At 42.8% G+C, this 13607-nt stretch overlaps 1 protein-coding gene across 2 annotated transcripts in view; it reads left to right on the plus strand.

Annotated features, from left to right (window-relative positions):
* unc5cb (unc-5 netrin receptor Cb) overlaps positions 1–13100 on the plus strand; it is a 102557-nt gene extending 89457 nt beyond the window's left edge. For both annotated transcript variants that reach the window (XM_084035591.1, XM_084035592.1), the window contains 8 exons: positions 578–940; positions 3115–3202; positions 3346–3517; positions 6830–7063; positions 7565–7714; positions 7818–7982; positions 9079–9257; positions 11761–13100. In XM_084035591.1, coding sequence (XP_083891717.1) covers positions 578–940; positions 3115–3202; positions 3346–3517; positions 6830–7063; positions 7565–7714; positions 7818–7982; positions 9079–9257; positions 11761–11917 — 1508 coding nt within the window. In that variant the 3' untranslated portion in view covers positions 11918–13100. The remainder of the gene's footprint in view (positions 1–577; positions 941–3114; positions 3203–3345; positions 3518–6829; positions 7064–7564; positions 7715–7817; positions 7983–9078; positions 9258–11760) is intronic.
* The last annotated feature ends 507 nt before the right edge of the window (positions 13101–13607 follow it).

The raw sequence follows: 13607 nt of genomic DNA on the forward strand, positions 1-13607 counted from the left end.
AGACATAAATAAAAGACCTACACTACTATATTCAGTAGCTGCTGTTTTATATGGCATTAACAATAACAACACTCATTCTACTACAACTACTCTACTACTGCAGAAAATGGGAACTACGATGATATAAATCATTATTCTGGCCATCTCTTTTTTTTTTTTTTTTTTTGCGGCTCACATTTACATCTGCACCGTGTAGAAACTTTCTGCGTTGTCGGAAAAAGCAGAGAGGTCGGAGGGCGTGGAAAAGCTGGAGGACGGAGAGCTCCCGCTGCCGTCGCTCCACCCACTCAGCGCGGCTATTGAACATTCATCCTTGTACCTGCTGGGTAAACTGAGCGTTGGTTATGCCATCTGTTGCTCATGAATCACAGCTGTGCCTATAAATTCTCTGACTGACTAATGTTTCTTGCCGGTGAGTTGGACTTCCCTAATGAGTGAAAAAACAAACGAGTGGAGTCAGGCAGCCGTCCTGCTGATTGCTGCCAACACTTTACTTCCTTGTGCTTCCCATTTAGATTTTTCAGAATATACAGCGACCAACTTCTCTTGACTGATGTCACTTTCTTCTCTTTTGCAGCTGATCTCCTCACAGCGCCCCCTGACTTGACCTCCGCAGCCGCCATGTACCGCGGCCCAGTCTACGCCCTCCACGACGTGGCTGACAAAATCCCCATGACCAATTCCCCTCTGCTGGACCCGCTCCCCAATCTGAAGATCAAGGTGTACAACTCCTCAGGCCTGGTGACCCCGCAGGATGACCTGGGAGGGGAGTTCTCATCCAAACTGTCCCCGAAGCTACCGCACTGCCTCCTGGACAACAGCGACAGCACGATGGGCCGTCGCACACAGACCCAGACGCTGCTCCGCACCCGGGACCCGTCCTGCACCGCGCTGGGCTCCATCAGTTCCCAGGGGGGACACCTCATTGTGCCCAACTCAGGTACCGTACCAGACAATGAGAGCAAGTGTTTTTAACAGCTGTGGTCTGTGATTCATTGAATATTCATGTGTTTAACCGCGCAAAATCTGTTTTTAACATAGTATAAGAAAGGGAATAAATGAGCTCTCATTCGTGAAAGAAGGATTTTAAAGTTCCGACAAATTCATAGTTCACCTTAAACATCCTTAGATGTCTTTGTGTCTCTGCTGATTGGAACAGTATGTTTCCATATACCCAGTGGCTCTCCCTTCGGGTGCTTTATGAGCTCTTCCTCTCATCAGTATTTAGTAAAAGTACCTCCTTTTGTGTGTGTGTGTGTGTGTGTGTGTGTGTGTGTGTGTGTGTGTGTGTGTGTGTGTGTGTGTGTGTGTGTGTGTGTGTGTGTGTGAGAGAGAGAGAATGTGCGGGTGTGTGCACATATTTTCCAACTGGAAGGATTATCTCCTCTCCACAGTCTAGCCTGACATGGAGAAAAGATCATCCATCAGCTCTTTTCCTCTATGGGGCCCATTCTATTTTTTTTTTCTCCTTTATAATAGGTGATGATATTCTGAGCCCGAAATGTTTCCCTCCAAGATTCCGTGAAATTGGCACTTACACTCCAAAGTATTTCTTGGCTTGGCACAGTAGCTTCCCGCTACCTCTGCTGTTTGTCTGGCATCTGCATGAGGCACACACAAACCCCCCCCCCAAACACAACTTGTCATTTTTACACTTTGGTTTTAAAGGGATGAAACAAACCAGATGTAAAGTGTTTGTGAGCTTAAGATGTGCTAAAAGGCAGGTTTTGTTACCATTGAACAGTCGTGTCTAGCTGTTCAGAGTTTTATTGATCTTTTCAACAACTCAAAACGCAAATAGTCACAAGGCACAATGTTACACACCACGGTTTCCAATGACGACTACTCAGATGGTTCTGTGTAACGAACCATCTGGCGGGTCAAGTGAGGTGAAACGTGCCAACACTAATAATAATAATAATAATGAGTACTGGTGTTTGTTTCTACGTTGTTACACATTTTCTCATTTATTCACACATTATTGAAAGTGCTCACCAGACTGGACCGATTACAGTATAACCCGTGTTCCAGATTAATGAGCCTCTTTACCACCTTTACGAGGATAACTCCAAATAATATGCCGAAACATACGCGAAGCTGTCGGGTGTTGACGGCACACAGCGTGATACGGGTGGATGGAAACCCAGGGTGTGTGCACTGGAAGCCCTGACGTGGAGGTATACGGTTTCAGGCAGCTTACATTAGCCACGCTGTCCTCACTTCAAACATGTGGGCCGTTTGTAACATGCCACAGATGCATGTTGACAGGCCCAGGCAAACGAGCAGGGACATTAAAGGATACAGCGACTTCTCAAGTTTCTTTTTCTCGTTTTGATTCCTGTAAAAAAAAAAACCTTCATCATGTTACATAGGCGGAGGGAAGAGGAAAGAGCACATTGGATATGTGATCCGTTCGTGTGTCTGGCTAATGAAATATTTTTGTGGCACCTTCAGCGTGGCTGTTTGGTAGTTTGCATCTTAAAAAAAAAAGGCAGTTCCCATCTCTTTGAAGCTTCGCTGCGAGGAACGAGTGGCAGTGTGCGACACGTCCCTGAGTTGTGATTGCTTCGCTGGCTAGCAAGAGAAGCTGTCTGTCACCTTTTTTGAAAAGTTCAGTACAAGGACATGGGGAAATCAATGAGCTATCTGAGAAACCCCCTCCAGAGAGAGAACGCCTGTGTGTGTGTGTAGGGGAATGTGTGTGTGGGAGGGGGGGAGGTGGTCCTAAAAAAACACATTGGACAGGACATCATATCAAATCAATCCGAGATAGAATAATGTAAATCACGCTGGCTGCAGCAATATGAAAATGCTATGAAGAGCAGAGAGATCATTGATTTTAGAAATTAAATGTCACACTATTCCCTAGTGGCACAGGAGAAAGCAATAAACTGCCATGTTTTTTCTGTGTGGGGCTGATGGGAATTGCAGCCACTGCTATACCTCCTATAATTAAAATAATTATCACATTAATTGCTCTGTACATGTGTAGGAATACGTTACGATTCATCCATTAAACGTAAAATGACAAGACCTTCATTTCACGTTGGCTCCTCTGCCTCGACTACAACTCTTACAAATGCCTTCTTTGTTTGTCTGTTTTGTGCTCCCCAGGAGTGAGTCTGCTTATTCCAGCGGGGGCCATTCCTCAGGGCCGAGTGTACGAGATGTATGTGACGGTTCAGAGGAAGGACAACATGAGGTATGCATCGCCTGCAGCCACATCCCCGCCCCGGAGCTGCGTCTGCCCCTGTCAGCTCCGCCGTGTCATACATACACCCAGAGAGCCGCCACACAGCCACTAAACAGCATTTGTGTGTGTCGGTCCCCCCTCCGCACCTCTAGGCCCTCGGTGGAAGATGGCCAAACGGTGCTGAGCCCCGTGGTGAGCTGCGGACCCCCCGGGGCCTTGTTGACTCGGCCCCTAATCATCACCATGCACCACTGTGCCGTGTTTGACGGCCAACAGGATTGGCTGATCCAGCTCAAGAGCCAGTCCCAGCAGAACCACTGGGAGGTGAGATTGAAACCTGCGCAGTCGACTCTTATATCCATCGCCGTAGTCCAAGTTTGAAAATGTGCTTTGGCAGTAATGTGAAGTATTAAAATGATAGATGTTCACCACCGAAAAATAAAACTCACGGTTGTGATTTATTCACATCCACAATGCATTTGGTCGGTTGAAAATTTGACTCAGAAGAAAACAAAGGAGAAGGACAGACAGACAGACAGACAGACAGACAGACAGACAGACATGATGTTGGGTTGCCGAGGGCAGCAGCGTGAATGTGTTCCACCCGTCTGTCTGTCCTTCCCTCCCTCGCTTTCTCTCTCAGTCACACACATGCAACAATTACCACAAACAGATCATTCATAGAGAAACTATTCTTCCACCCTCCACTTGGGTCCGGCTTTCATCGCTCTCCCCAAAAGTGAGTAGTACACCTCAAATATTAGCGTGACAGACCAGTGTTGTGGGCAGCTATTAGCATATTTTTTTCTTACCTGCTAAGAGAGCATTTTTCTGAGTAAGCTTGTGGTTTTTAATGGACTCTCACAGGCGGAAGTGTGCCGAGACCTTTTTAAAGTGGAAGGTGCAAAAAGTATCAAAAAGGAACCGAAGGCTAATCAACGGTGAAACAGCGGGAACGTGAGCAAACCAGTATTGTAGAAAGAACACAAAATTGTGAAATGTTCATAATTTCAAAGAGGCTGCTGCTCTTGGAGAGGGTATTTAGGAAAATGTTGAAACGCCAGTTGGAGTCTATGAAGGCATACTGTGTCAGCCAGTCACATACAACTACTTAGCGCTACAGCCGATATCTGTATATCTCTATAATAATATATATCTGTCAGCTCATTATTGAGAAATGGCTTTAATAACCTCACGTTCAGGAAGTCTTTGCACAATCTCCACTGCTGATGTGGTGATATGGCTTATGGAGCGGAGGAAAACTGCCAGACCGACCCCACATGCCTCTGTGACATTGATGAATTACTCGGGGGCGGCCAATAAAGCTCAGTGTAAACAGAGTATTTTTAAGGAGGAAATAACTATTGATCAAGGGCAACTTTGGGGAGACCCAAGTGTGTGTGTGTGCGTGTGTGTGTGTGTGTTTCTAATGCAATCTGAAAGGAGTCTGGCTCCCGGCACACAGCTGTATAAAAAGTCAATATAAGGGTTTTTGTAAAACCAGTCAAACACAATCGTCTTCTCTTCTTCAACCATCAGCTCCATGTTCACATGTTCAGTGACACAGTTTGACCAACAACACAATGATAATAGTGAACGCTACACATCCTGTGCTTGTGGAGTCAGTTCTAACTCTGACTACTGCAGGGAATACGAATAGCTTTCTTTCAACTTTTGGAGGATCTGATGACCTGAGAACATATATCCATATTTCATATATATCGGAGAGGAGACCTGCTCCCCAGCCCCCCCCCCCCCCCCCCCCCCGTGATGATTACACACTTGCTATTGATTACATCTCCGATCTGTCAGGAATGCAGATGGTAATATCCAAGGCGACGGAAGATTTTCCGTTATATGAGCTCGTCTTCCCACTGAGGCCGTCCTCCATGCTGCATGTAAGAAATATAGTTTTATATGACATGCTCTGTCAAAGTGAGTAGTCTTCACTGCAGCAGAAATAGGAGAGATGAGCTCCTCTGAAGAAGTAATGACATATATATATATATATATATATATAATCCAGGATGCAGCACCCATCCCCCGTCCAACCACACACGCTGTGTCATTGAGGGAACATGGTGTTGTGATGATGGCATGATGGTGATGATGAAGCCAGCAGGTCATATCATGAGGAATACATGCAGCTCTCTGCTTCGGTAACTCCCCTGTGACATTAATCCTCCCACGCCTCTAAAGGAAAAAAGATCCTTGATGATGAATGCAGTCTAAACTAAATTATGCCGTGTGAATATCGTGTTTACATGTTTGCGGCGGCACACACATGAAGCGAAAGCCCACTTCCACTGTGTGCTCCTAATTATCCCCAATAAGGAGCCCCAGTGCCGTCCCCCAGGATCAGTTAAAGAGCCTAATGATCAGCCATAATACTGCTGTTAAACGGCCTAGCTCACAATAAAATACTGTAATTCCTCTTCTGTCTCTCATAATAGGCTGAATTAATGCCAACGTGCTGCACACAGGAGTGTTTGGATTAGAGAGAGAAAGAAAGCAAGATCCAAAGAGATGAAGAGAGGGTGACAGCCTCCTCTGACCAGACGGTCTGAATAGAAGAGAAAAATGTCCCGGCATCGGTGCCATTAATGACCCAGAAACTCAGTCATCTATTATCTCGCATACACGATGACAGAGAGGCAAATGTTATATTTTAAGGACACAGATGATGTGAAAAGCCATGACCCTCGATTGTTCTTTGTCCTTTACAGTTCAGTTATCATTCAGTTTAATTTCATCCATTTGGGCCCACAACTGAAATGTTACATTTTCCTTTTGTGAAAATGTTATTTGGGCTCGCCTTAGTACAAATCAGAAGAAATGTATGAAATTGACCAAACATCATTTATTTGACTGAAAAGTGAGGTTTATTTTACATGAAGAAACTCTAGAATAAGCAATAAAATTGTATAATTTGTATGATCTTCAGTTCACAAGTGCAAGCTCCTTTCTATATATTCTATATGAAAAAAGTGGCACATTAGTATGTGTCATACAGCTGGTGGAAACATTAACTTGAGGAGCCATTCTTCATTAGCTTCAATACTTTTGCAATGTGCTTTCAGACCGCCTGCTCGCTTCTAATAAACCTCAGAACTTCTGTTTCAAAATGTGAAAATTAGAGAACTGTGACTGCTTTATGCCTTATTGCTATACTGGGTTTTATTTACACAAATGTAAGGGATAATTCAAATGACAGTAAAACAACAAATTGAGCTCCACTTGCTGGTGCCTGATTGTCTCCGCTGAATGGTGAACACATCGTCTCACTTATAGGAATGGAAATAACATTTAATTTGATTTAGAAGAACACAAATTTGATAACGTGTCTCGCAGCCAAGAAAGAAATCTTGAACCTTTTCTCTCTGCTATAAATATCCAACTTGGTTGCCAACAAATGAAAATTATATAAGAAAACTTGCGTGGGACTGAGCCAGAATGACAGCAGTTTAATTACCGGTATGTCTCCTTTTGCTCTCATTCTTTTCCTCTATATAATGTTTCTTTTCCAACTTCAAATGCTACCCTGTGTAACAGAATTATGAAACGTTTTCTGTGGGGTTTTTTAGCTTGTTATCTCCCACACTTGTGTCACCTTCTTCTTCCTTCCCGTCCACATAGGATGTGGTGGTGGTAGGAGAGGAGAATTTCACCACGCCGTGCTACATCCAAATGGATGACGAGTCCTGCCACATCCTGACGGAGACGCTGGGCACCACCTGCCTAGTGGGCCAGTCTCTCAGCGCCTCGACCACCAAGCGCCTCAAACTGGCCATCTTCGGCCCCGTCACCTGCCCCGCCATGGAGTATCACATCAGAGTCTACTGCCTGGACGACACACAGGACGCACTCAAGGTAAATACAGCAGGTCGCATTCGTGTATCCCTTCGTATGTTAAGGTTATGTAGCGTGAGCGTGAGCATTAATGATGTGTAGGCTTAGCCAGCAGATGAGCTGTGGGAGGAAGAATGAGGAATCTTTGTGTCCTTTGAAAAGCGTTGCGGCTCCTGGGAAGACACAAACTGAGCCACCTTCATCCCTCTACTCCACTGTTGTCTCCCTCTGTTTTAATACCTCCATCTACCTACATGGGAGAAAGATAAGGAGAGATTATTACACTGAGCAGGGATATTAAACACGGTTATTAAGTTTGAGAATGGGCAATGAGAAGTGATAGTGATAGTGAAGTTAGGTTGCAGATGGCAGGTCCAGATTCAGGTTCATAAAGCCTCAAAGGAAAGTGATGAATGTGCAATAGAAACATGTCATTTGTAGATTTACATTGGAGTAGTAGACATTTTTTTATTTTTTTTTTATGTTTTTCTATACTTAACAAGTGTGTTCTTATGTTTTCAGGAAGTCCTGCAGATGGAGAAGCAAATGGGCGGGAAGTTGTTGGACGAACCAAAGACGCTCAACTTTAAAGACAGCACCCACAACCTGAGACTGTCCATCCACGACGTCCCCCACACGTTGTGGAAGAGCAAACTGCTAGCCAAGTACCAGGTAAACCGCTCACCCTTTTTTTCTTTTAGAAGGAGGACAAACATGTCCGCCTGCCGTCTGCCCGCGGGGGTAAATCTTCCACCCCTTCTTCACCTCTCCACAGGAGCTTTCCTTTCAGCAAGTCTGGACCGGCTCCCAGAGGAACCTCCACTGTTGCTTCACTCTGGAGCGCTTCTCGTGCAGCACCGTGGACCTGGCCTGTAAGATATGTGTGCGCCAGGTGGAGGGAGAAGGGCAGATTTTCCAGCTAGACACCACGCTGTCAGAGGTAGGGTTTATATTTTATATCTTCACTTATAACTTTCGCTCAGTGTCATAGTGCATTACGCTTGATGACACCCTTTTTTTTTACTGTTCCTTTTTCACTGGTTAGATGAAGTAAGACTGTATCATTTGTCTTGACTGAAAAGCATGAAATGGCTAATTCCTGGAAGAAATATCCATCTGCTGTCATTTATAAAGCTCCCGAACTACCTCACATCTCATCTCTTAGTTAAATATAGTAAATACAGAACACAATCCAGTAACTACTATAACCTAAGAACTCCAAATTGACCTCAATCCTTACAGTCTTGTGACTCTTTTCATTTCATGTTGACTAGTGTTGTTTCTGTTTTGCTGGTTGGGTTCTGGTGAATGTTTCTTGTTCTCTGGTCTCTCTCGGGAACGGAGATCTTAATCCCAAAGAGGCCGTCCGATTAGATAACGATTAAATAAACAAAAATGAATAAAATGCAGCTCTTGCATTTGATTTGTAACAGCTTTAAAGAATGATTCTCCTTAGAATCGACCAATGCATCACAAAAACAGATCAGTGCGTTTTAAATAATGACGCATGTCTCTCTGTTGTGAGGGATACTTTTATCCTCTCCCCCCCATGACCTCTTCCCTCGTTCCACAATGTTCACAAAGACTGATAGGGCGAAGACAGGGAGTCTCGACCCTGCAGCCTCCATATAGACCTGCCAGGACAATGCAGAGCAGAGGGGGAATAATCACCCTCCAGTCATACTGCACTTGTTTCACAAAGGCCATCTGGCCAGGAGGATAGAGCTTGAGGGATGGCGGTGCACTCAGGCTTTGTGCTCCGTAATGAGATGAATTACAGTACATGCGGTGTGGAGCGGCGTCCCTGCCTGACCTTGCTTCATTTGTCTCTGCGTCTTGCTCCGGTTTCTGTAGCCAGACCTGCAGCACTTAATCCCCCAGATGTGATATATTTGAAAAATCACTCGGCTTGCAACGATAAATGGATGACAATAAAAATGAATCATTTAGACTTCTTTATGCAACTCAGAAACAGACATTTCTCTGTGCTACGGGTCAATTTTGACCCACATTATGTTTCAATTCTCCCTCTGCAGGATTCCCAGAGTATCGACACGTCTCTGCTGGACCCCGCCAGTAACATCACCACACTGGTGGGGCCCAACGCCTTCCGCATCCCCGTCTCCGTCCGGCAGAAGCTGTGCGGCAGCCTGGATGCACCACAGACCAGGGGAAATGACTGGAGGATGTTGGCCCACAAACTCAACCTTGACAGGTGCGTAGAGCAACAGGGCTGGGGGAGTGGGGGGGATTTAGGCTTTTACTGGTTAAAGTCTGGCCACAGGAACAGGCCGGTTTGGCTCATTTAAAAAAATAATATATGCATGAAAAGTTAAGAGCGACTTGTTTTAGAAATATACAAAATATCCTTATTCTTCAAAAAAAAAGTTGTTGATGTGCAATTTCCCCTCACAGTAGGCAAGTGGGCAACCAGATCACACGAGTAATGAAACTGTAGATAGCTGTAGTCTTTTTTTATTTGAAGTTGATTGTTCTGTGGGGATGTGACTCATTCTGATAAGCATCTGCTGAATTGAGATTAATTGAGTTCGACTAAACTGAGACCGAAGCAGAGAGAGAGAGAGAGAGAGAGAGAGAGAGAGAGATAGAATGACACGCTTTTCAAAACGTCAACCATGTGTCTTTGATAGTCTAGTGTGTGTGTGTGTGTGAAGGAGATTCAGTGTGTGTCCATTAATAAGGTCCCAGATCAGCGGGGCGGCCTTATCACAGGCAGCAGCTGCAGATTGAGGAGACCACTGACGGTCTGGCATGAAGGAGGGAGAGACTAGACTCAGCCTCTCATTCACACTGATGATGCATACAGAACAGTAGTGTTTTGAGGCTCATTACATTTTTCTTTCATATAAAAATCCCGTTATTAATGTGTGTTTGTTTAGTATATCAGAAACTATGTGACACCTGTGTAAAAGTCCTTTGCAGCACAAATGCTCTAAAAGTACCTTTTTTTTTTAATCGCCTCGCTTAAAGAGACTCTTGCGTGTAATAAGCAAATATGTGCATATTCTCCACATTTTTTTCTTCTGTGCTGTGCTCGGCACAACAGAACTTAATTTACTGACAACTGCAAAAATGAGTACCTTCCTAGAGTTTAAACTGCTCTGTTAAATAATATGGGTAATTATAAGCAAAAATAAAAACTGATTCTGATTCTTGGGTTACACAGCAGATTATAACTATTACAATAACAGATTATCATTCTCAATTTCTACAATGGAATGTCTTGTAAACATCAATAACATTTGAATCCATGTTAAGCAATTATTTTCCAAAATGCACAACTTCTCTGTCCTCGTTTCCTTGGCAGGGATATTTGTAATTCCATGATGGTGTCTCTGTCTTTTGGAGTAATATAATTTTCCCACGTGGTTACGACAACTATGTGAGGTCCAACTGCCTACAACTGCACAGAGAGAGAGAAAAGACACCTAACATACAGATTTTGTCACATGTTTCAATTATCAGATCCAGCAGATCATTCTTCCCTCCTTCGGGGACCTACTGGGAGTTTCAAATATACAAACCACATGTAATAACTTTAACAGAATACCAGAAGGAAAGCCCTCAAGACAAGGGAGCTACATACAAATAAACATTTTATTAATTGTAACGTTTCTCACATAGAGCCTCACCTGCCAATGTGAATGTTATTTCAGCAGGGACACGGAGAGATGCGAGTGGCAGACACAAATATGCTATAAGAACCAAAAATGTAGATTACCCTGAGGCATGCCATTTCCATATTTATCATAAAGGCGACAACAGCTGTTTGAAACTGCAGGGTGTTTGTGGAGACATGATGTTATGGCGTATCCAGGTCTTGAGGAAATGGATTTCACACCTTTATTAAGAAGGGTAATTTCCTCTTTTCATTCATGTTATTGAAGATATTTTCATTGTTATGGTTCTAATCATTACTGTGACTACAAACGTCTCTTCCTAATCTATTTGTGGGACATGTGGAGGAATCACAAGGAATCACAACATTCCACTCAGGTTTTATTTACTACTTTTTTATTTTAAATTATAAAAGCTCCATTTTTTAAATAAAAGAGTACAGTAGAATAACTTAAATTTTTTTATATAATTTCTAATTCCATATCATTTGAAACACACATCATTGTTATATCAAACGTCATTATTATTGGTGAAATATGTGTATTTCTCCTTCCTTTTTGGCCCCTCCAAAAAGACCAGCTAGTATGTCAACATAATCTTGCGTAAAAATGTCATTTAAAAAAAGCGAAAAGCTAAAAAAAGGTAGTATCAGGGGCTCAACAATAAGTATTGCTCGATACAAACTCACATGCCCAATCGGGCAAGTGGTTAAACGGAGTTAAACACATTTTTTAGCTTGGACTGATCGTTTGCCAACCACTATTGGCCGATATTCAGTAAAAAAAAATGCACTTGGGAGATCAGCGTTAATGCTTTATAATCACCACTCGCTGCATTGTGAACAACAAATCCGTGTTTAAATCTGCAGGAGGAGTCGCTAACGTTAGCTGATAGCTTCCTGCACATTATATAATGTGCTTTAATGCATATATTATATCATAGACCTCTTGTTACTTTTTCATTTTTAAAACCATGTCAACACCAGTCCTTTGTTATTAATTAAGTCATCTATCTCTTAACCATTTACTTCCTTTTTCTTACCCACCCATCTCTACTTTGTCTGTCAATCATTCACCCAGGTATCTTAACTACTTTGCCACCAAATCCAGTCCTACGGGAGTGATCCTGGACTTGTGGGAGGCCCAGCATTTTCCTGACGGCAACCTCAGCCGCCTGGCCCAGGTGCTGGAGGAGATGGGACGCCATGACAGCCTCGTTCCTGCACTGGAACACTGACATCTGCCCACGAGGGAGTGTGACATTCCAGGGAGGAAGAAGACATAAAAAGAAAAATAAGAGAGGGGAGGGGGGGGGGACGCTGAAAAAAACCAGGCGAGTCATTTGGCATCACAATGACAAATGCACGTACACACTGGCAGGTAATGTGTGTGGGCGTAGGAGTAAGAAGAAAGAAAACCGCTAGGTCTACTCAGCCATGACCCAGTTAAACATTGGCAACAAAGGGTGTAAAAACTTGGAGGGTAAACAAGAATCTCTGTCATTTCTCTCTGGCTGTTCCTCTCTCTCTCTTTCTGGTACAACGACTTGATATTTTTGGCTCTCGTTTCCTTGGAAACAGCTGTCCGGTTATTTGGGTAGACTGTGCATATATGTGGATGATGCCCTTGCCATAGACAACAGTCTGAATATTGAGACACTATCAAAAGGTCAAAGGAGCAAGACTTGGATCAGAGGAAGCATCTCTCACTCTCCGAAAACCAGTCTCCATACTCCATGGTTGTGTTCTGTGATTACATAGTATTTAACAATATGCCTATTTATACATCTCTTTTTTTTGTTGCATTTTATGCTGCCTGTTATGGAATATTTTTGCAATGTCCTCACATTATGTTTCCCGTTCCATTATGTTTGACTGTATCAGAGCACCTCCTGGTGGACTCTTGCAGTAATAGCTCCTTTACATGTACAGAAGGAAATCAATGATGTAACCATTTTTACAGCGTTAGTGTTGCTGTCGTAACTGCTATTAATGCTTTTTTTATTCATGTCATGTATAATTATTGATTTTCACATATGTGTGACTTTTTTTAGATATTTACTTTTTTTTTTTTTTTTTTACAAGTTGCATTGGTTATGATTTTTCTTTACTTTCTTTGAATGTTTATTTGGTCATTTGGATAATTACATCAGTCTTACGCCTCTCAATAGAGGGTGATCAAACTAAATAAAATTCATGACTGATGCTGATGATTTGTATGCTGTTCAAGATGATTATCATGTACGTTAACGAGACCAGAGGGGCAGAGAGGTAGATGCTGTCGAAAAAGGGAATCAAATATCTATATTTTTGTAGGACCAATGCAACCGATTAAAGCGGCTTTGTACCAAATAATTGACATACAGCGTATGAGGTCAAACTGAATGCAGAGGGCAGTCATCGAATATCAAACGTCATTTCTTGTGTTTCCAACTGAATGACTCTCACCTGTGATTGTGGAAACTCAGACTTCTATGTTTGTACATTAATGACAGACGCCATCGGTGTCATGACGACGCCGACTGTGTGCATAAAAAAAATTATGTGATAGGTGTAAATGCAACATTCCCTTGATGCAGCAGCACTTGTGACTGTTCCAAGTGTTCATGGTTGGCTTTTGATTTGAATTAGATTTTATTTGTATTTTTTTTGGCAGTTGTCCCAGTTTTCGTAAAGTCGTCTATGCAAACTTTGCATCTTTCTGAAACAATCTCTACATTCTCAGTGGGCTAGCTTTTTTTTTTTTTTTTTTGCATTCCCTAGTTGTTCTTCAGCTTCATGATTATTATTATTGTGTATAGTGAGAATGTCTGTTTCTGGCACTCATGATGTCCCTCGCAACTGCTTGCATTTCATCTGTCAAGTTATTGTACAAAGTGTAAGAAAGAATTTTTAAGACTAATAATAAATTATATTTATATGCAACAT

The sequence above is a fragment of the Eutrigla gurnardus genome (genome assembly GCF_963514095.1).
Source record: "Eutrigla gurnardus genome assembly, chromosome: 19".
NCBI classification, from domain to species: Eukaryota; Metazoa; Chordata; class Actinopteri; order Perciformes; family Triglidae; genus Eutrigla; species Eutrigla gurnardus.